Source organism: Lampetra fluviatilis, chromosome 4 (genome assembly GCF_964198595.1).
Source record: "Lampetra fluviatilis chromosome 4, kcLamFluv1.1, whole genome shotgun sequence".
Taxonomy (NCBI): Eukaryota; Metazoa; Chordata; class Hyperoartia; order Petromyzontiformes; family Petromyzontidae; genus Lampetra; species Lampetra fluviatilis.
The window spans coordinates 8,502,927-8,525,125 of NC_136278.1; the positions used below are offsets into that span (position 1 = coordinate 8,502,927).

The window sequence follows — 22,199 nt, forward strand, 5'->3', positions numbered from 1 at the left end:
GACCATACTTCACCACAATGGTCAGTGCAGGTTGGTGAAGGAGCACAGACACTAGAGTATAAAAGTACAGTACAACAATTGCCCTCTACTTTCAACCACATGGCTTAACCGCCACTTATATTCCAGGATCTGACAAAGTCGGGCGCATTCCGGGTGATTTGGTCGTAGGCGTTATACAACGAATTGCGCGGATTTCCTCCGAATCGTATTAATGGAGCTGGCTAAATTTCCCTTGGAGCAGATTTTGGAAGTCAAAACTCCACCTGCAGAGGACTCTCAGGAGTTAACGATCAATTTCCGTTCCTGTAAAGCGTAACAACAAAGCCACGATACAATTTCCCCTGCTGACAGCGCACACAAATATCCCAAGCATGTTTAAGTGCAATGTCCATCGTTACATATCTAACTGTCTGGAGGTGACCGAGCTGAAGGCAGGCAAGTGAAGAGATAAGTGGAAATGTGAACGTATAAAGAACATGACAGCTACACGGTGCACGCATCGGTGACCGTGGCACTGCTGGTACCTTGTCCTCTCCGCACTTGGTGCCCGACAGCACGTAGCCCGGATCAGGCACGTCGCTGCCCAGATTGAAGTAAGTCCCGCGGCACTTGTGCTGCACGTTGCCAATGGTGATGCTCGTGTCGATGATTTGCATGTCCCAGCCGACGATAGGCTGGCCCGTGCCACCCCGACACAGCAGCTTCCCGCACATGATGTTCCTGCGTGTGCGTGTAGCATCGCAGCTTCAAACACCATCCAGAATGGGCGGATGTGTGTACGTTGAGCTTCTTTCGTGCCGTACACAGCCAACCGTGATAATTGGAGGCGACTGTGGATGTGTTACACCCCTCGCAAGTGAGGGTTTTATACAGGCACACCGCTCTCCTTCCACATATGTAAACACTCATTCATGGAGTTGGCTAAATGTCCCCAATATAAGGCCACAGAGCTTGGGAGATTGTTGCTATTGGTTCTGGCTGCTTTGTCGCTTGTCTGTGATTCCTCGCGCCTCTGAATATCACAGAAACTGTGCAGCGCGGTACTAATTTGCGAGTGTATTACTGATGAATTATTTCCATTGCTTCAATGTTATTACCACAATCGTTGTTACAAGAAACGTATCTGCAAGTAAACGACCTCCACAATTAACCCCTTCCAATCGTCACGCACTAGTTAGATTTGTCCACGAGGGTTTAAGGTCCACTCACTATCTCTTTCGCACCCTACGCCACTCGTTGATTACATGCGGACCCCATTAACACCTTCAGGGAATCAATTGCACTTCACTTAAGCAAGTATAAAAAAAGTCCTGACTCTATGAATTGTTACAATCTGAGATTGGTTTCTTTATATAACGGTGATGAGTATAGTGCACTCTAGTGACTGCAGGGGGTCATGTGAATGTGTTACATACAACATCTACGAATAAAAATGAATTGCTTCTTACACGCACGATTTTTGGGATGTATCGTGCTCCGAAGAATAAATTGTAATCAATGAATGGATGCATAGTTACACATTTAAACAACGTTCCTGTTTAAATGTGTAACGATGGAACGTGTTCACGGATTAATAAAAAAATTGGATAATCGGCTTTCAAGGCCATTATTGGACTTTAACATCGATTTTGTAGCAAATTTAGACCAATGTAATTATCATTGGCAATTTCAACAGTTACAAATGAGAGACATTTCATTTTATGAAGAGGTTTTTCTTTCGGCCAATTATATTTAAAGTGCAATGGAGTTTAACAAAATGACACTTTTCTTTACTTTTCTGTGTTTTAGTTGTTGTCAACTGTCAGTTTGGTCAGGTTCAGCCTCACAGCTTTCTAGCAAAAGAGCCATACGTGTGGACAATAACCTGCCCATGACCAAACCACCCAGAATGTGCCGTAGCAACGTGGAATTGTGAGCAACGGCTTTGGCCCACTCACAAAGAAGGGTGCCGTAAAGTATGAATTTGCGCATGGAAATACAAAATTGCCAAGAATGTGCCCGATTCTTGTCAGATCTCATAAGCTAAGCAGGTTTGAGCCTGGATAGCGCATGGATAGATCGTCGTGCAAATAAACAGGTTGCGGGGCTCCGCGATGGTAGGCAGCAGAGTGCATTGCAGCAAAATCCGTTGTGCTTAACTTCTATGCGCCCACGTTCATGTCTCCCGCCTTCACCATCCCGCACTGAGCAGCGTGGTGAAGTGTGGTAAAATAAGCCCCATTACCTACGTGGATTAGGGAGGTCCTCATCCAGCAGCGGATTGACAAAAGGGCTGTGCCCGTGAACAACGGTAAAACTTCTCTTCATCAGTCCCTTAATCTGTGGGCTGGAGACTGTTACTGCAGACTCATTAAGTGCAGCAGCAGCAGCAGCAACACTGCCCGCATACTTGGGCAATATAAATAAATCGCCGTGATAATTTTTTTTCTCAGGGATTAATTCTTTGGGCAAAATGGGCGGTGGGGAAAAGAATGCCTTAATAAATAGAAAACAACAAAAACACCTCCAGGAGGCAAACACAACGGGGGAGCCATTCACGTTGCTCAACTATCGGCTCGAGTGACGGCAGCGTGGCTGCGGCACCGCTCATCGCTCGTCGCAGGGGGGGGGGGGCGAGGCCGAGGGCGGCACCCGCCGCCTTACGCGGTCAAGCAGGCGATGTAGGAGCCGGACTTGTCACGGCCACAGTTCCCAAACTTGTCCCCGTTGTCGTTGACCACCTGATAGCAGAGGTCTTCGGCCGGCTCGGATTCTGTGAGGGGAAAAGGAGGTGGGGGCGGGGGGGGGGGCGGGGGGTCGCGTGCAGTTATACAGAACTAAGAAAGCCTCGAGTTATTTGGCGCTCGATATAGAGAAAGCCCTGCAGATGTGCATATGCACGTGAGTATGTGTACAGCTCAGTCAATCCGCTGCTGGATAAGGATGTACCCCAAGCTGTTCGGGGTCATGGGGGTTTTATTTGACCATACTTCACCACGCTGGACAGTGTGGGTTGGTGAAGGCAGGGGACATAGACGTGGGAGCTTATAAGTTCAGATTTTTCTTAATTTTCTTCTGCTGCCCACCAAGTAGCCTCACAGTCCACACCACCTGATGGGCGCCCATCCAAGCACTATCCGAGATACACCCTGCTTAGCTTCCGAAATCTGAGACTGGGCAAATTCTGGCTGATGAGGTCATAGGCTCATGGGCCACATAAACATCTGGCCAAATCTGTCGAAATAACCTCCACATCTAGCCCGTGGGCCCTGGTGCAGTTGCACCGCTTGCACTCGATAGCTACACCACTGAGTGATGGATCGCGACAGTGTCCGATTGGCTCGTTAGGGCAGTGGCATAGCGTGGGCCGTCGAATAGGCCCAGGTGCAAGGAATGAAATGAGCTGACCCTGTCCAATTTCCCCCCACCACTCTCCGTAGTCCGGTGCTTGGACCCATCCAATTCGTGGGGCCTGCTGCCGCCGCACCGCCTGCACACTTCGATAGCTACGCCACCAATGCAAAAGGGGAAAACGTGCAATGGGGGATGGGGGGGGTTGGCGAGGGACAGCCAGGGGCATCACCTGATCCCCACAGCTGCTGGCACTGCTCGGCGAGCGTGTTGCAGATGCCCGTGTAGCAAAACGCGGCGCCGCCCTGGCAAGGGGAGCCGCTCTTGAGGAACACGTTGCCCGGGCAGTTGGGGTTGGTACCGTCGCAGTACTCGGCCAGGTCGCACTCTCCCATGATGCCACGGCAAAGCGTGTGCTCGCTCAGAATCTGTGCGCACGAATGCACATGAACCGAAACTCTTTAATGCAAAGACCACCCCCCCCCCGCCCACGCATAGCCAGTTATAGACCTTTTGGGGCAAGTGCTGTTAGTGAGCACCTATGAACGCCGGCACGGCACACGAGGGCATGGGTGACCGGCAACATGCCCAGCCGCCTTTGTCTCCCTAGTGTTGATGTTTACACGCTGCACCAAGCACTCATTTTAGGTTGAATCGATCTAAGGGAGGCCCAGGACTGGTTCAGATAATAGTCACTGGTGTTGGCCGTGAACAGGAATTTAACTCAGGTGGCCAGTTTCGTAAAGCAATGTTGCTAACCACTATTCTACCGCACATCTTTAATGCATGCAAACGCATGCAAACATGCGCGAATTCCAATACACAAGAATGCAGGCACATGCATGTACACACGTGCCAATACATAGGAATGTGTGCACACACACGCCCACACTGCAGGATGGGTCTTTCATGCATATCGTGATCTGTGTTATCCACTAACCCCTGCCTTTAAAAACCCTGAATTCGTGGCATAAGCCATAAGATGTGGGAAAACTGGTTTGTGGCTGTAGGAGGAATACACCTGGATAAAGGCGGCTTATTCATTTAATATTCTGGAAAATATTCCAGCATATTTTTTTTGCATCCGGATTTAATTTCCAGTGTTTTCTTTAGGGAGTCCGGGATGGGCACGGAACAACCTCACATGGTCTATGATGATGTAAAAACAATAAATTGATGCATACGTTAAAAACATTCCATGAATAAATAGTGCACCGATAAGACAGAATGAAGCTTGGGAACAAGCTATCTAGTAAATGCACAGCCCTTTTGTCAACTCACTGCTGGATGAGGGCCTCCCCATGTCTTGATGGTCATGGCAACACTTCGATTATACTTTACCACCCTGGTCGGTGCGGATTGGTGAAGGCGGGGACCAGAGTTGCACCGATCGACAATGGAATTTTCTGCACTGCCCTCTGCTGCCCACTGCATAGCCCCTCAACAGCAGCTTATAACGCTGTTTTGTGAGGACTAACCAGGCTCAACTTCACTTCACTTCCAAAATCTGCCAAGAGAGGTGCTTCAGTTATCGCTTGCCACTCATGTTAGATGTGGCCAGCAACACCACTCTCCTCCTTATCAAGACAAAGACCCCCCCTTGTAGCAATACAGACTGTTGGCGCAAGTTCCGTTAACGAGCACTTAATAACGTGCGCACAGCGCACAGAGCAGCGGTATTTTATCTTCTTCTATATTCATATAACGCCTCAGCTCGAGGCGTTTTGCATAGCTTAAAGAGTGGAAACAAAAATCGAGTGATTTAGATGGCAAGGGCCGAGAAATGAGTGACCGTAACGGAGGGCACATGGGGGTCACCAAAGGCCAGGGGAGGAATGGAATGAGTGGAGGGACGGGAATGAGTGGAGGGAAGAGGGGAGGGAAGACAAAGGGAACGAGCAATGGAGAAAAGTTATGGGAAGCACCACGCCTGGCCACCTTTGTCTCCCCAGTTACGATGCTTACACACAACACCAGCTACTCATTATAGGCCAAGTAGGCCTTGCGGAGGCCCATGACTGGTTCGGATATTCGTAGCATGGTCTCGCTAGCCAATTCCCTACTGCTTTTCCCCACACACACGCATGCCCACACGAGCGTACGCACACACATGCACGCACACAAATGCACACACACGCACGATGTAACAAATGCTCTCACCTGGCAATCTTTGCAACACAGCCCTTCGGCACACTGTGCACCTTTCTTGAGCATACACGTGCTGGCATCGCAGCACACATTGTTGCATTCCTGGTGAAGAAGACAGACGTTGTTTATTTATCACCGGGTAAAAGCCAATTTCTAAAATATAACATTTTACAGGGTAAAATAACTATGATGAGTAACACAAGTTGTAAATAACAACAAATTGTGCACACTATAATAACTTTAAGTGATCCTAACGATGTTGTTAGAAACTGATAGCATAACAATAATGTTACGTCCATTGCAGGGCCCTCCTCAGTCTTGAAGCCTTCCTGGATAATTAAAAAGGATGACACCACAGATTCATTGATAGATGGCTCCCAAATAGATGTCAATTCAAGAGAACAGATGCCACTGCAACAAATGATGATGATGCTGATGATACTAATAATAACGTTTTAATTTCTCTATGAACACCTGATCCAAGACTCTTTGAGCAGGGTGCTGCATTCGGATGTTTAGCCAATTCCACTTGAGTATTATTCACGTGGTAGGCAACCAGAGTACTTAGAGAAAACCCATTCGTATAAAGGGTGATCATTCAAATCTCAAAAGACGGTGGATTCAAAAATCCATTTGTTGTACCAACATATTTTGGCCACCTTACAGACCAGCGGGTTTGGGAATTTCACCAACCCACCATCACCTCCAATGCGCTCCATCGCAGTAGTGAGCGTGAGCCATTGGGCCCGGGTTTTGCCATTTCAAAGGAAGATCGTTGTCGTGTTTTACACCATTACTCGGCGGCAGACCAAAACGATCAACTCGCCGCACTTGGAACGCCTCGTTTAACGACGGGTGCCCGCCTAGGACTGAACTCGGGATCTCAGCGGCGCCAGCTCAGCGATCCAACGTAGGCACAGGCCCCCCACCCCCCTAAGCCCAAGTGGCCAATGGCATCGTCACGGCAAGCTGCCGTGCCCCGCAGGCGGCAGTGCGCACAGCGAGGCCAAGCGCGGGGCTCGTGAGATGGGGTACCTGGACTGTGCCGCAGTCGCACTGCTCGCCGACCTCCACGTACTGGTTCCCGCAGCGCGGGCCACCGTACAGGTCGCCAGGGCCCGGCACGTTGAAGAGACACATGCCCACTCCCTGCTGGAGGCTGCCCTGCAGGTCCTTTCGACTGCACGAGCTGAACACCTGGCCAGGCGTGAAGCTGAACGCGCGTATGCACGCACAAAGACAAAGATCGCCTGTGTAGCCTTAACAGACTGTTGGGGCAAATGCTGTTAGCGAGCGCCTGTCAAGGCCGGCACGGCACACGAGGTCGTGGGTGTCCAGCACCCCCCCCCCGTCCGTCTTTGTCTCCCTCGTGGCAATGTTTACATATTGAACCAGGTACTCATTTGAGGCTAAGTCGACCTACGCACACAGGCGGTGGTACACTTCCATGCGCGCGTGCACGTGCACTTAGATACACACACACACACAGAGGGTCAAATCAAGTCAAGTAGAATTTGTGCAGCCAGATGAGAACTCTAAGGAGACCAGGATGAGTCTCATTTGCAAGAGTGACCTGGGTTGTCAAAATGACAAAAGCAAAACAAATAAAAGTACAGTAATGAAGCAAATAAAACCAAGTGCAAAAAAAATAACCATGTTAAGCGAGAAATGAAATATATTGCACAAACAAAAATCAATGTTAAAAAAAACGTTTCCCTTTCGCGCAACTTTGCTCGGACGGGTTACGTTTAGACCGATCGTAGCACAATCACAACAAAGTTACCGAAGCAAGAGGGAAATGGGAAACATACCCGGAGGCAGGCTCCATGATGCAGCCGCCCTTGTTGGCGGACGCCGAGCAGACGCAGCCGCGCTCCGGCATGTCGTGGTTCATGCCCAGGTTGTGGCCGACCTCGTGGGCCATCGTGGAGGCCACGGCGAGCGCGCTCGTCGAGTGGTCCTGGCGGGAGAGGGCACCCGACAATGGCGGCGCTTTCACCGTGCCCCGCGTAACCGCGCCGCGCTTGCAAGGCCACCATGGCGGCGAAGGAATAGCCATCGGGCGCAACTGTGTAGACGCCACGTCTACAACACTCTCTCCGTGCAGTGGGGGTCAGGCGGTGCCTCTGGCTGCCAGCGTCCTCAGCCCCAACACACTTTGGCCACACCAGACGCGCGACTTGTTGCACAACCAATCGCTCAGATGTGGACAAAGCCGTTGCGCCGATGATCAAGTTGCACAATTTCGAGGGAGAGTTAGACGCGCAACTGATAGTTCGGGTGCGGAAGCGCCTTTAGATATGGTCCAGATTCCTGGGCGGTAAGATTTATTTTAGCTATAGCTCTGCATAAAATTCTACCATTCATTTTCAGACCCTATCTCTATCATGAATTTTGGTGGCCATTTGCGAAGTGCCAATCATTAATGTCCTTTTAACTGCTTTCACACTTCCACCCGCTTGCCACGTATTATTTTCCAAATCATTTCCCAGAGTTCCATGTATTCAATCTTCAGTTTAGAATCGTTGTTTCCTCGGCCACAACATGTTCCTTTTGGTCAATGAAGGGCCACTGCCCGAAACGTCGCCCAGTTGTCCATTCTTTTTCTTTTGAGGCAATGTTGTTACTGATGAGTGTGTTGAGACGTTTTGTCAATTGTGTTTGTGCACCACTGCCAAAGAAGCATTGCCAAATTAAGTTTTTTAAGTTTCAGAAAATGTGTTATTAGTTCTCCGTTATTCTTTTAACACTAAATCCAACATACAAATTTATTGTGCCACCCCATCCCCATGCAAGCTGTTGCTTTATTTGATGACATCCAAATGAACATTTTGCTCTTTTAGATTCGATTTTTCCTGGCACCAGAAACAAAAGGGGAAATCTTTTAAGCGTGGCAAAAGGTTTGTAATATTCTGAGTTTGGGTAAAAGTCAACCTTTGGCCGTGAATAATTAACATCATGAGATCTGTTCCACAAATCTGGCAGACGGTGTGCTCGTTAAATGTTTTTTAATCAATGAATTGTCACGGAAGTGAAGATTAATCTCAACTTATGAACTTTGACCCTATAGGCAAAGGCAACCACGTACATGTACGGGTTACAGCCATTTGTCAATCCACTGCTGCATGACGTGCTCCCCTAACCTCCAAGGTAGTAGTTATTTGGTATTTCACCACACTGGTCCGTGTGCGTTGGTGAAGGTGGGAAGCATAGACACATGTGTATGTATGTATGCTGAACTAGCCAACCATGCTATTCAGAGGTGCAGAAGGATAACAAACTAAACAGAGTACGTAGACATTTTCTTGCACTACCCTCTGCTGCCTCTCCAAGGCCTGAAAAACTTTTCATGCATCGTGGTCGCCCATCCACTCACTATCCAGGCACGAAACAGCTTAGCTCCTGAAATCTGACAAGATCGGGCGCATTCAGGGCGATATAGTCATAGGCTAGACAACCATGGCGACCGAAAGTTAACCTGCATGTTGCATTAATTATCACACCACAATTTAGAAACTATCACAAGCTGATTCGTAATAGAAGAGTGGAGGAGCATTGGTGGTGCGGTTCACGAACTGTGCCTGGAACCCGGTGACATGAGCCTCCCAACCAAGGACAATTCAATGGCCTAAATTGGTACTTTGATCATTTAAAAACAACAAATCTCATCCGCAATAACGATATCTATATACAGTAATCCCTCGCCACTTCGCTGTTCAAGTTTCGCGGCCTCAGTGCATCGCGGATTTTTCGAACTAATTTAAAGGCCTCATTATACCTGTGCAGTAACACCATCATCATCATTCATCATCACATTCATCGAACTGCACAGGTCTGTCATCGTCGTCATTGTCATCGTCATTGTCATCGTCATCGTCGTCATTACTGGAGTCAAGTCTCAAGATACTACTGTCATTGGTGAGTGTAGAACACCATAATACGTATCGTATGAGAGAGAGAGAGAGTGAATGTATATTATTAAGGTTTTATAATTAAATAGATTTAAGTAAAATATATATATATATAAAGTATAAATATACATATTTTAAACATTCTGGTACCCACACACACATATACGGAAATTCCTAGGGGGCCAATCCTACTTCGCGGATTTTCACCTATCGCGAGGGGTTCCGGTCCCCATTAACCGCGATAAACGAGGGATCACTGTATATAAAAGGGAAATTTGTGATTGTGTGTCTGTTCGAAATGTTTAGCATACTTCTTGAAATTTGGCATGTGGGTAGCTTCCAGACTGTACACCATGCAAAAAGTATAAAAATAGACTTTTGTATTTGGGGGGGGGGGGGGGGTTACCATGAAGTGTGTGGCGTCAACCCGCATACAGGACTGACGATAATCGATATCTGGTGAGCGTTTGTGGTATCGATTAAACGGGAATTGGCCGATTCTAAAGAACTCTACAACCTTCGATTCCTTTGCGCGATTTAAAGAATCGAATCTTGGCGTGCGAGCGTAAGTTTTTTTTTCCACCGCGCGTTGGGTTTTATTTTAATTTAAATTAATGAGGTAATGATCAAAGTTTGCTTTTCATTTGTATATGTTATGTTTTAAAGTTTTGAGAAGTTTTTAAATAGATTTTTCCCCCGGGCAACGCAGGGTACTTCCCGCTAGTATGTATATATTTTAAGCGTAGTGCACTGCACATAGCTTATTACAATACTGAACAAACCTGTTTATTGTGAGTGGCTACAACAGTCACAACTCATAAGCTACGTCAGTTTTCACCGTACTGTGACGTGCGGAACCTTGGAGTTGTGATTGATCCCGAGCTCTCATTCTCATCCCACGTCTCCCAATTCTCCAGAACCTCATACCTCCACCTGCACAACATCTCCCATAACCACCACTTTCCTTACTCCATCCATGCATTAATCACACATCAACTCGACAACTGCCACTCTCTTCTGTAGCCTCCCCAAATCTCTCAGATGATCCAAAATGCCACTGCCAGATTGTTAACCCACAATCGTAAACGAGAACACATCACTCCAAAACTCCACTGGCTCCTAAATCAGTCCTGGGTCAGCTGCACGAACGCACTCTCCGTCTTCATAGATCCTCCATGCACTTGGCCCCTGCCTCTCTCTCCCCTCGCATCTCACACGACTCCCCTCCATGCTCTCTCTGCTGCTCCAGCAACAAAGGCTCTCTGCTCCCGTCAATGTTTGCTCAGTGGGAAGTCGCTCTTTTTCCTCTGCTGCCCCCAATAGTTTGGAGCTCCCTTCCCCCCAGAAATCCGTGCTCTCAACTCCCCATCTCGATTAAAGTCTAGGCTCAGGACTTTCTCTGGATTCAATGAAAGTGCCACCTCTGCCCAGGATGCACGTTACCCACTCAGTTCTGTACAGCTTCTTCAGATGCTACTATATTCAAATGCCTTACAAATAACACTGGTATTGTATCAGTTAACGGAGCCATGGAATATTTCTCGCTTGTCAGCAAATCGTATTGCTCGCTAGAATATCATGCAATGCTGAAACAAAGCAACGAACCAGTAACTTTGAACCCAGAGCCAATGAGTCCTGCAGTGTGGTAGTATTTGGCACCCACAATTCTTCCTGACAGCAGGCAGGCAATGGCAACGGACAGGCTGAACTTGCCACAAAGGTGGCAATAAATAAATAAAATATTTCATTCATGGAGGAGAAAAATCAACTACACAGACCTGTACATTTGTAGTGAAATACATGTGCTACATACATTATACCAAAAGCTTAAGTTATGCACTTATAGACTACGGAGGCAAGTGCTGCTGGTGAACTTTGAATTCCATCGCGGCACATGAGGGGGTGGGTGGCCAACACTTCGCCCCTCCACCTGACGTTTACACTCCATAACCAGGTACTCATTGATGGCTGAGTTGACAAACACACACACACACTCCACACACATATCACATAGTTAGATATAGAATTAATCATTATAACTTACAATGGAAATTCCTCCCGAGCGATCTTTAGTGCACATGGTTGACACAGGGGCCATGCCGATGGCCGAATCGGAGAAGACGCCTCCACTGCACGCACAGACAACAGAGGCTGCACTGGTAAGATTCCTCGCCACTGGACTTGTCAGTCGCGACATCCATATGAACGTACGCTTGCACGAGCACTCACAATATGGCAACTTACCTGTGCAGCCCTGTTGACAATCCACTGCTAGCGAGGGACTCCCCAAAGTGTGCGGGTCGCAGGGGTTATCTGACAACACTTCAAACTGGCCAATGGGTTTGGTGAAGATGGGGAGCATAGTCGTGGGACCATAGTGCAGTACAACACTGGATTTTTCTGCACTACCATCTGCTGCCCATAACTTAGTTCCACAGCCGAATGGCCAATTCGCATGGAGTTCGAGATTGGGAATAGCAGTGGAAAATGTTAACCGATTGTTGACGGAAGGCCTCGGCTGCAAGAAGGGAGGTGGACAATCTTAACATTTCACTGTCCAATTTCCTACCTCCCGCTACAGCTGGGCTCAACAACAATCTGTGGCCCTAAGAGGCTAAAGTGTCGCAGCACAGGGTATGTGTGTGTGCAGGGGAAGGCTTGCGTGGGGGAAGGCAGCGTCTTACGTGAGGAGATGAGCATTGTCATTGTGCTTGCGGGGCAGAAGGTTGGTCATGCGCCACTCGAGGAAGCGGCTGAGCGTGTCGCTGGCGCTGTAGTCCCGCACGATGAGGTCTCGCACGTTCCACACCTCGACGCCGACCAGCGCGATGCGCACGTTCAGCGGCTTGTAGTACTGCCGACGACGCGACAAGGGCCGGTGTGTCGATGGTCACAAGCCGGGCCCAAAATCTCCCGTCACTCACATAAGCGATGGGCAGTGCCCGTCTCCATTGGAGACCCCTACCCCCCCCCACACCCCCCTCCCCAAGTGTGCGGTGGAAAATCCACCTGTCAATGGCAGTTAGTGGTGTAGCTAGGATATTTTGCGCCCGGGGACGAACTATTAAATTGGCGCCCCCCCCCCCCCGTTTAATCACATACCAAAATGTAATTACATGACATGTAGGCTGTGTGTGGCGGGATATATAAACTTTTAGGTTGAGGTGTAGATTTGTGCAGTAGTTTCAGGCTGCCGCGCCCGCCGCAATAAGTTATAATGTAACGTTGAAAGCCTCATTTTGGCGCCCCTTTACCTTGGCGCCCGGGGACATATGTACCCCCCTGCCCCCCCCCTAGCTACACCTCTGATGGCAGTGGTCAGTCGGTCTTACCAAAGGCCAATTTTCATTGATTATTTTACCAAAAAAGTAGTTCTTATTTTATGCATCCTGCGGAGATGATGGGCTGCAGAGATGACGGGAATTTGAACACGTACCCGTTGCAATTGTGAGTCAAGCACTCAATCCATCATAATCAGCCATGAACAATCCACTGCTGGATGCAGGCCTCACCAAGCAAGCTCAAACTCTTGCGGGCCTGTGATGTAACAACTCAACGAGCACTCTACCCACAGGGCCCAATGTGGTGGTTTCTACAGAAAACCACTATTATAAGCATTATTCCACTATAACAGATAGACTGTAAAAGTAAAGCAATACTAAATTATAACAGTGTAACGATCATATAGGCATGGGAAGGGTGGCGGCGCAGCGGTTTGCAAACTGGATTATTTACCTGGCTACCAGAGTTAAATTCCTGGCCATGGCTAATATCAGTGGCGAGTGACATTTGAGCCGGTCCAAAGTTCTCCCTCCAACGTCAGAAAGCAAAGAAAGAAATGGTTTTAATGACTTTTTAAACTTGTTACAGGCCTACATTTCATGCAACGGCGATGAAGTGACATCACTATAGCAGACTCTTCGGGTCTTTCGGTAAAGTCACATAGATAGAAAATAATAATTGTTATTATTTTATTAAAGACCCAAAGAGTATGAATACCTGCAATCACGAAAGCTTTAAGTCAAGATCACTATAGCACTCTATAATGTTGCAACTTTAAATGCTTTTTTTATCATTAACAAAGCTTCAAGCTCATGTAGCACAAACCAGGACACACAGCAAAAGCCAGAAGCTACAAGATAAGAGCTTTGTTTTTCTGGGTTGTGCCTTCAAAAGTTGTGCCTCTTTCCGCTTGAAGGATTTTTAAGAATAAGTCCTGTGACAACTGTGGCTTGCATGGGCCAATCTCTGACACATGGGGGCACACCGCTCAGATAAATCAGATTTACGAACAAAGTCTTCTTCCCATCAAGCGACGCCGTCAGCACAACTGGCATCGGGGGAAAAAGAGGTTTGCCTGGTGACAATGTACGCTGCGGTAAATCTGCCTCATATCAGATTCACTCTCAGGTGTTCACGCTTACCCCATCCATGTTGTTGGCAAGATCAAGCACGCGCCTCTTCACCCTCTCCACGTCATGGCTTTGAGACTGAAACTGCAAGGGAGGATGACGCAGGCAACTTAACCTTTTTGGGGATGAAAGCAAATACCATGTCAAGGACGTAACTTTTTTGCCTCGGCACAGGTTTCACTATCACGTAGGTGTTCACTGTTGTGCTGTGCCGCTCTCTGATGTGTCCTCGGGATGTGCCGCGTGTTGTTGGCGTCGATGGTTGACATTTCGCTCCGCGTGCTGCGAGCTTCTTCAGGAAAAATGCATCATTAAGACAGCGAAGCCAGCGCATGAGAATGTTTTATTGCTATTGAGGACAAGTAGTGTAAAATTATTGCGTTGTAACTGTCGTGGTAAGAGATGAAGAGTATGAGATATCGGACGCTTTTTTATCATAAGGCTGGCAGCATGATTACACGCTTGAGGAAACATAATTATGAGCACGACATCTTACGATAAACAATTTTGATCATTTAAGCCACACACGTCACGCTAGCCTGCGTGAAAACAACAAAAGATGACCATTGGGCAAGTTCGTCTTTTTGTTCTTGAAATTATTTGCACGTACAAAAAAAACACCTGCATTCATTTAGTCACGCAAAACAGCGCCGTAGCTTAACTCGTGTGATGTTAAAGCCCCCTGCTGCATGCACGGCTCGCGGTGCAAAGCGAGGGGTGTGAAGAAGACGACAGTGGACGGCGGCATCGGCGCAGAAAAATCACGCATCGGAGTTTAAAAACCGCACGCGGGCTATGCACCAATTTGCCATTGTGGAGGTCTAAATGGGTAACCGATGTTGATGGCTTACCTCTCTATTGTCGCCGATTACCATGAGCTCCACATACTTTGTCTCGTTTAGGACGTTGCGCTTTTTCTGAAAAACCAGAAAAAATTACAATTAGTCTCGTAATATCCATGTATGCATCAGCCAGTGGCTGAGACACCTGCTTTGAGCATCGATGTTTCTCGATGGACAGTTAACTCTTGAGAAGCGCTCGGTGCACACATGCATGCAGATGTAGATACTTTACAGAGCAACCTCTACATGCTTCACAATGACTGGGTTTCCAGTGACGATCATTTGAACCGATCCTGGGCCTCCCCTAGGTCGACTCAGCCTCAAACGAGTAATTGGTGTGATGTGTGAACATCGCCACTGGGGAGACAAAGGCGGTCGGGCGTGGTGAATCCAAGTCCCGGGCGAAGCCGGGTAGTAAAGCTAGTTATTACATATATTAAACCATATCTTTACATGAATTGTAATGAAAGAATGCAGAGATTCCAAGGCTAGAAAAATGTAAAGTAGCAGAAGAAAAACTTGATTTGAAGCTTTCGTGACTGCAAGAATTCCTCTTTGGTTCTTTCGGTAAAGTCACGTAGAAAGAAATTTAATTAAATAATAATAGAATACGACTTTTCGATTGCAACACAAGCAACCTCAAATTTAGCAATCTTTGGAAGAACGTAATCAACCAGGCGGGGTTGTTGGCTGTTGTGTTGGCCGACTCTCTTTGTTGTATTGCATTATATTTCCAAGTTTACTATGTTTGTTTTCTCATTAATTAGCACCTGAAGATGGTTGCTTGTGTTGCAATCGAAACGTCGTATTCAATTATTATTTAATTTTATTTCTTTCTACGTGACTTTACCGAAAGAACCAAAGAGTAGCAGAAGACATTTATAGAAAAAAGCACAAGCCAGCAATCATTTATTTGCGTGCGTTTTACGTCTAGTTTGACAATGCGTGCACGATTTTTGAGGAAACACGTAAATCTGAACAGCTCAGGAATACCTTATTTGTTTAATAACTTTGAGTCCTGTATATTAAATAGCTAGTGTGAACCACAAATAGGCCACTTTAAATAATATATACCGTTTGGCGTGCCTGTAATCAATCAGCTACAGTTTTAATGAGTTTTCTCAAATGTTAAGAGACCAATGATAATTGTTGCACCGACAGTTTATAAAAGTGAACATTTTATCAATGTGATAGTGATGGGGGTTCGAGTCTTATTAAAATAAATACAACCATTTGAGGTGAGTAATAGGTAATAATTAACAAGGTACAATATGTACACAGCATAATGACTGGATTTAAGCCAAATAAGTTCCCTCTTGATCGCCATCATTGTAATAATGCTGCATTGTAAGAAAATAAAAGAACTTTAAACATGTACAAGTGAACGAACAAAAAAACACAAAGATCCCCCGTGTAGCCTTTACCAAACAGTTGGGGCAAGTGCTGTTAGTGAGCACCTATGAAGGCCGGCACGAGGGGGTGGGTGGCCAACACCACCCCCGACCGCCTTTGTCTCCCTAGTGGCAATGTTTACAGACTGCACCAGGTACTCATTGGAAGCTGAATCAACCTAAGGGAGGCCCAGGACTGGTTCAGATAATCGTCACATGGGTCGCCGGGTTCATAGTGCAGCGCGCTAACCGCTATACTACCGCTGTAGACAATTAACCTAATGCCAGTACACACATAGCAATGCATTTTACAGATAGATACATACATAGAAAGCGAATTATAGTAAGCCAACAGTTATGCTGCATTAGTATACAACATTTACAAGTGTCCTAGTCTCAATTGCCATACGCTGCCAGTCCGTGCTTACTCTGCAAGCAGCATCGCTTGCCTAGTACGGTGCGAAACAACTTCAACACACTTACATATTCATACATCTACTATGTTCTCTGGATTACAAAATAAAAAGTTGGGGGGGGGGGTTGTTAGGTCTTAAACATCTTTATGTGTGACCAGCTTGGTATTGATCTATTGACACCGGAAACAAGTATGGGGTGTAAGGGGGGCCCAGAAACCACTCCAGCCCCCCCCCCCAAAGACCCCCCCCACCACACCCCGCCTTACTACGAGGCTGCAAGGGTGGACGCTTGGGATTTGAATCCGGCATCTCACCAGTGTGAACCCAGCGTTCAGATACAGCCACCCTGGTGAGCTCGGCTAAATCATCCGTTTAAGATGAGTAAAGCCCCTGCACCTAGACGGATAGAGGGAGTTTAAAAGGCCCCTCTTTGCAGGAAGTAACATTGCAACGTCTCATCCAGCAATATAATTCCTCTTATGTAATACTCATTACACGCCATTGCAGAGCGTTACGAGCGATTATTGCGAATCGATTTCAGTGTCTCTTCTCAATGTCATTATCATCATCGGCCACTGCCTGGCCACTGCTGGATGAAGGCCTCCCCACACCAATCTCCTCTCGCGATGCGTTGTTGTGCAGCAATTGCCGGTAATGAAATAAAACTTTCAAACACATTGGACTAAAAAATAACATACGTCTTTACACACAGCATTACAGAATGGTAGACTGTTTATGGTCGCAGATTCCTTTTATTTTAACAGGTCGATGAGATTGGTCCCTAAAGGAAGCGTTAAAAAGGCGTACGTGGTTAGGGATAAATTCCTTTGGCATTTCGTAGGCGCGCAGAAACTTCACTTTGCTTGCCACCTCGTGCCTCGAGGGGACCTGCGTTTTATTTACGACTCTGGGACGTGCACTGACACACCAGGTTGAACTCCAATCCAAACGAGGCGAGGGGGGCAACGGTTTCAATGTTTGCCGACGTGACACATTGGCGATGATAATTGCCTAAGTAGGGGGGGGCTTCGATATGAGCAGCACACCGGAGGCGTCGCAGCAGCAAAGGAATGCTTTCACTGAAAGCAGGAATGCCGTGACCTCAGCACGCTGGCAGGGGGAAAAGCCAGACGTTGGGATAATCGGATTGTGGACCTTGGCATGCAGTCCATCATGCTCACACGCATGGCAGAAAAAGACAGGTCACACCACACTCAGACCGAGCTAATTTGATCCCAAAGTAGTGCGGAAGGCACTCGCATTACAAATATACAGGACAATCCATTTATTACTACCACTGATTTTTAATGGCCCTTTTTTCTTTAACTTTCACAGGTGACTAAATATTGCGAAGGAAATGGCTGCATGTCTTACACAGGAGGGGGTTAAAATGTTGCACAAGTTAGCTGAAATTACTGGGAGACGTGCATAGGATTTGAAATAAGATGCTATTTTCTCTCTATTGCCTCCAGATTATTTTAGTAGGGTATCACCCTTTGGTATGCAGCTACAAAAGGGTCTTGGGAATGAGAATTGGACCCATTGCTTGGTGGCTGAACGTTACAAACTTCGACAAAGATGCCTAATGTCTTACTTTGTTTGATGTCGTCATTGAGAATAAAACAAAGTTTTAACTTTAACAAATGATTAACTCTAACCGCATAAGCAACTGTCCCATCATGACATAAACTCAGGTTATTAAGTACAGCGAGATGGTGGTCTGAATCATGTCACTGATGACTGCATGGAATGGACCATTATGGATAATTATTAAACAGACAGAGGCGTGGCACAACATTAATTTGAAAAAGATCATTACAAATTAAAATGTTCACTTCACTGTGCATCCACCGGAGTTGGGCGATATAAAAACACATCGTATGACTGACATGCAATTAACGGTTCCTCAACAGAGAATAAAGAAGATGCTCTTTAAGAGAAGAAAGATTGGTCTTCACAGTGAAAGTAAAAACACTGGGCCAAAAAGTGACACCACGGAGCTATTTCAGAAGTTACTTCAATCGGAAGAGAGGTCAATTTGAAGTAACTCTGGAAATACTTTGGTTGTGTCACTTTTTGGGAACATTTTCTGACTTCACACACGGCACTGCTGATGGTAGAGGGCATTTAGTCGCCTCGTGATACAACTGGGATGGAACCATTTTGAATAAAATGAGGGACAAAATTACAAGGGAGACTTACAGAAAACTATTCCGCTCATTCATCATCACTCATCATCGGCCATTATCTATCGTCTTTCACGCGTGTATGTTTCTCTCATCCACGTGTTCCTCTTCTCGTCTCTTGGTGTAATCCCAAGCACACACACACCTCTCTACCCTTCTTTGCCACACTCCAGATTTTGTCTTTGTGGATTGTGGATAATGACTAATTCTGTAAATAAAAACAGGCAATGGCTTACAGCAAGAACATAATAGTCGAAAATACATAAAATAAAAATGTGTAATAATAATGTTTTATTTACATATTGCGTCAATCATGCAAATTGCATCTCAAATCACTGCATGTGGAATTTGTGACGTGCACAGTTTTCGCACGGAGGCGCAGGAGGCAACCAGAACAGGCATTAATATATATAATTGACCAAGGTCTGTGGTCCTATGTTGTGATGTTTGGCCAACTCTATGAATTTGTTTGTATACATGTATTCTTTAACAAATGTTGAAGGAGGAAAGGTAAATAATAATCATTAGTGTTATTCTCCTTCTTGCGATTCAATGAACCGTTACAATTTGGGGTCGCGATTCAAAGATCAGTTCTTTTTCAATGTTGCGGTGAATATAGCACCTCAAGTGGCTGCAGGGGTCACGTGAAATCATTACCTACAACAATCTCGAGCGCACCATATTATGCACGGATAGTATTTGTAACAATCGACGATTCTTCATGTTGTTACATGCGATATAAAAATATTGTTTCAGAAGGCCTGTAGGCTGATCGTCAAGAGTGTTAATTTTGTTTTTTTGTGGTGAAAGAGCCACGTACATTTACTTATTATTTATTAAGCACTCGCTGGTGTAGAGTCTCTTGCGGACGGAGGCACGGGTGTTTAATCGGTACAAAAAAAGCCCCTTCGTAACACTGCGCCAACGGGATGGCGCACGAGCGCGGAGTAAAGAGGTGACATCATCATCGTCATCGTCGACAAGGGCGATTTTGGCAGGGGCGCGTCGCGAGTTACCCTTCGGAGGTGCTGGGGGAACCCTCCGTGCTCCGTTCCGTTGAGGTCGCCGTGGGGGAAGAAGGGGTGCAAGCCGCACCCCCCGGGCGGCATGCGCATGTGCTCCGCGCGGTACACCACGTGCTGCAGTTCGGAGACGGGGGCGCCCCCTCTCAAGGAGCCCTCCAGCGGCTCCACGCCGTAGCTCCCGTTTCGCGCATTCACGTAGCCCCTGGTGCCGCGGTGGCGGCGGCAGCAGAAAAGCACGGCCGGTGCAATGATAGAGAGGCAGTTATAGGGTTTGTCGCTTGCTTGCAACGCCACTGTCAAAACGTAAGCCTCGCCGCGGGGTCTCTCTGCGTGCAGAATATTCAAGAAAGTCCAAGCTCGTCGCAGTTTCAACGAACATTGGGCGGCGCTCAACTCACACAGACCCACAAGGCCAAGTCTGCGATGTAAAATGTATCATTTATAATCATCATCACCAACATAGTATAATCAGGCCCGTCAAAAGAAGTTGAGGCCTCGGTACAAAATGTTGGCCGAAGGCTCCAACCATGTAAATAAAACATTCGTGTGCCCTTTCCCCTCCTCTCCTTATCACCAGATAATAACTCTCTGAGCCGATTAGTTTTGGTGAAAGACAGAACATAAAAGAATAAGAAACAAAATGAAGCACATAAATACAATATGATGCACACGTTCAAAATGTTGAACGATTCAAAATTCAGTAATTCAAATATAAACTTTTAGAATAGCTTAGGAATAATATCCCAGTGTATTCATTCAAACACAATTCAAAGCTCATGTAAATTCCACATTCCTTCGGCGTGGGCCAGTTCAGCACTCAGGACAACCACTGTTATTTTATAGCAAAGTGGTTATCATCTTCTTGATCCCAGAAAGATGATGAACCCAGACGATTTTGAGATGGGCATTCTTAAACGACATCAATAGTCAACCAGATCACGCCTAATACATTGCCATAATTGTGACCGAGTGACTGAGGTACATTGTAATGATGTTATAGAATGGCACAAAAAACGAAATGTGTCAAAGTACAGGCCAGAGAGTTAGATTGTTTTTACTCGCTCTTTAAAATAAAACAAATTATATGCATAATAGTTTTTTTTTGGGTTAGATCGCGTAAATATGAATGTGTCGTTAAACCCGCCACCACCCGACACTGCCAATTAGTAAGGTTAGTCACGGAAACAAAACTCGCCAACTCGTTGCGAGTACAGCAACAACACGGGTGTGTTGGAGAGTAAACCCCCAATAAACCTGGCTGTCGCCTCATAATGCCCGTTGTAATTACTGCGAAAACGTCGTACTCGAATTGTAAATGTTATGGGTTTACTCTCCAACACACCGGTGTGCTGTACTAGTAACGAATTGGTATGTTCCGTTTAGGTGACAAACCTTACTAATTGCTTGCGTCGAGTGGTGGCGGGTTTAACGACACATTTATATTTACGCGATCTAACCCAAAAAATAACTCTTCAGTGGATAGTGGTCACAAAAGCCTATGTGTTAAACATAAAGATACACTTTCAATTCATAAACCCGCTAACGCACGAAACATACGTAAAATTGTGGCACAAAATATTTATAACAGGGTACATGTGTGAGTGTGCATAGCACTAAGAAATAATTGCAATTCCCATTCTATCGCAGACATAGCTGTAAATTCCGACTCAATTAAGGATTTGTTTTTTTCCAGTGCATGGCAGACGGGAAGGGGCTGGGGCACCAACAGCAAACGCCCTTTACGATGCAGTTGCTGCCTAACACGGGCTACAGTAACTCACCTGAGACCAGCGCACGTGCTGAGGCTCACATCAGAGTCTGGTTGTCCTTGCACGCGACCATGGTAATAGCAGTGCTCCTAAAGGCAAACAAAAGCATCGTGGTGAAACCACTTCTGCAGCATGGGATGGAGGTGGTCGGTCAGCTCATTGTCACCGCTCCAAGACGTTGTTTCTTGAGGGAATGATGAATAATGGTGAAATAATTAAATGTATACGGCATGGATAGGGGAAGCAGGGCATCTCTCTCTAAAAGTGTAAACAATACATCCTAAATTTCGATTTAAAGCTTTCGTGACTGCAGGGATTCATATTCTTGGTTCTTTCGGTACAGTCAGATAGAAGGGAAATAATAAAATAATAAAAATAAAACTATACAATTCTCACGACGTTATTATTGCAACACAAGCGATCATCATCAGCAACAACATTTTCTTGCCGATGATAAAAATTGCCGTGGTTTTCACACCTGATGATTGCTTGTGTTGCAATCGAAACGTCGTGAGAATTTTATTGTTAAAATGTTATTATTTTATTATTTCCCTTCTACGTGACTTTACCGAAAGAACCAAGAATATGAATACATCCTAAATGTGAACAGGATAACAATTTTTACGTCCTTTACACTTAAAAATATAAAAATGAATGTGGTGGATTTGTTTTAAGTAGAACTAAGCTACACGTGACAAATTCCATTCAATTAGCCAGTGTTGTCGTAGCAACAATACATCCAGACAATCCTGTAAAATCAACACATAAA

General features: G+C 46.2%; 1 protein-coding gene across 3 annotated transcripts in view; it reads right to left on the reverse strand.

The window, feature by feature from the left end:
* The window catches only part of LOC144931547 (disintegrin and metalloproteinase domain-containing protein 12-like), a 60,106-nt gene that overhangs the window by 20,706 nt on the left and 17,201 nt on the right, over positions 1-22,199 (reverse strand). For all 3 annotated transcript variants that reach the window (XM_078855510.1, XM_078855508.1, XM_078855509.1), the window contains 12 exons: positions 21,443-21,519; positions 19,653-19,863; positions 14,653-14,718; positions 13,814-13,885; positions 12,074-12,243; positions 11,434-11,518; positions 7,290-7,438; positions 6,514-6,691; positions 5,491-5,580; positions 3,563-3,758; positions 2,644-2,752; positions 525-720 (listed from right to left, as the gene is read on the reverse strand). In XM_078855510.1, coding sequence (XP_078711636.1) covers positions 525-720; positions 2,644-2,752; positions 3,563-3,758; positions 5,491-5,580; positions 6,514-6,691; positions 7,290-7,438; positions 11,434-11,518; positions 12,074-12,243; positions 13,814-13,885; positions 14,653-14,718; positions 19,653-19,863; positions 21,443-21,519 — 1,599 coding nt within the window. The remainder of the gene's footprint in view (positions 1-524; positions 721-2,643; positions 2,753-3,562; positions 3,759-5,490; positions 5,581-6,513; positions 6,692-7,289; positions 7,439-11,433; positions 11,519-12,073; positions 12,244-13,813; positions 13,886-14,652; positions 14,719-19,652; positions 19,864-21,442; positions 21,520-22,199) is intronic.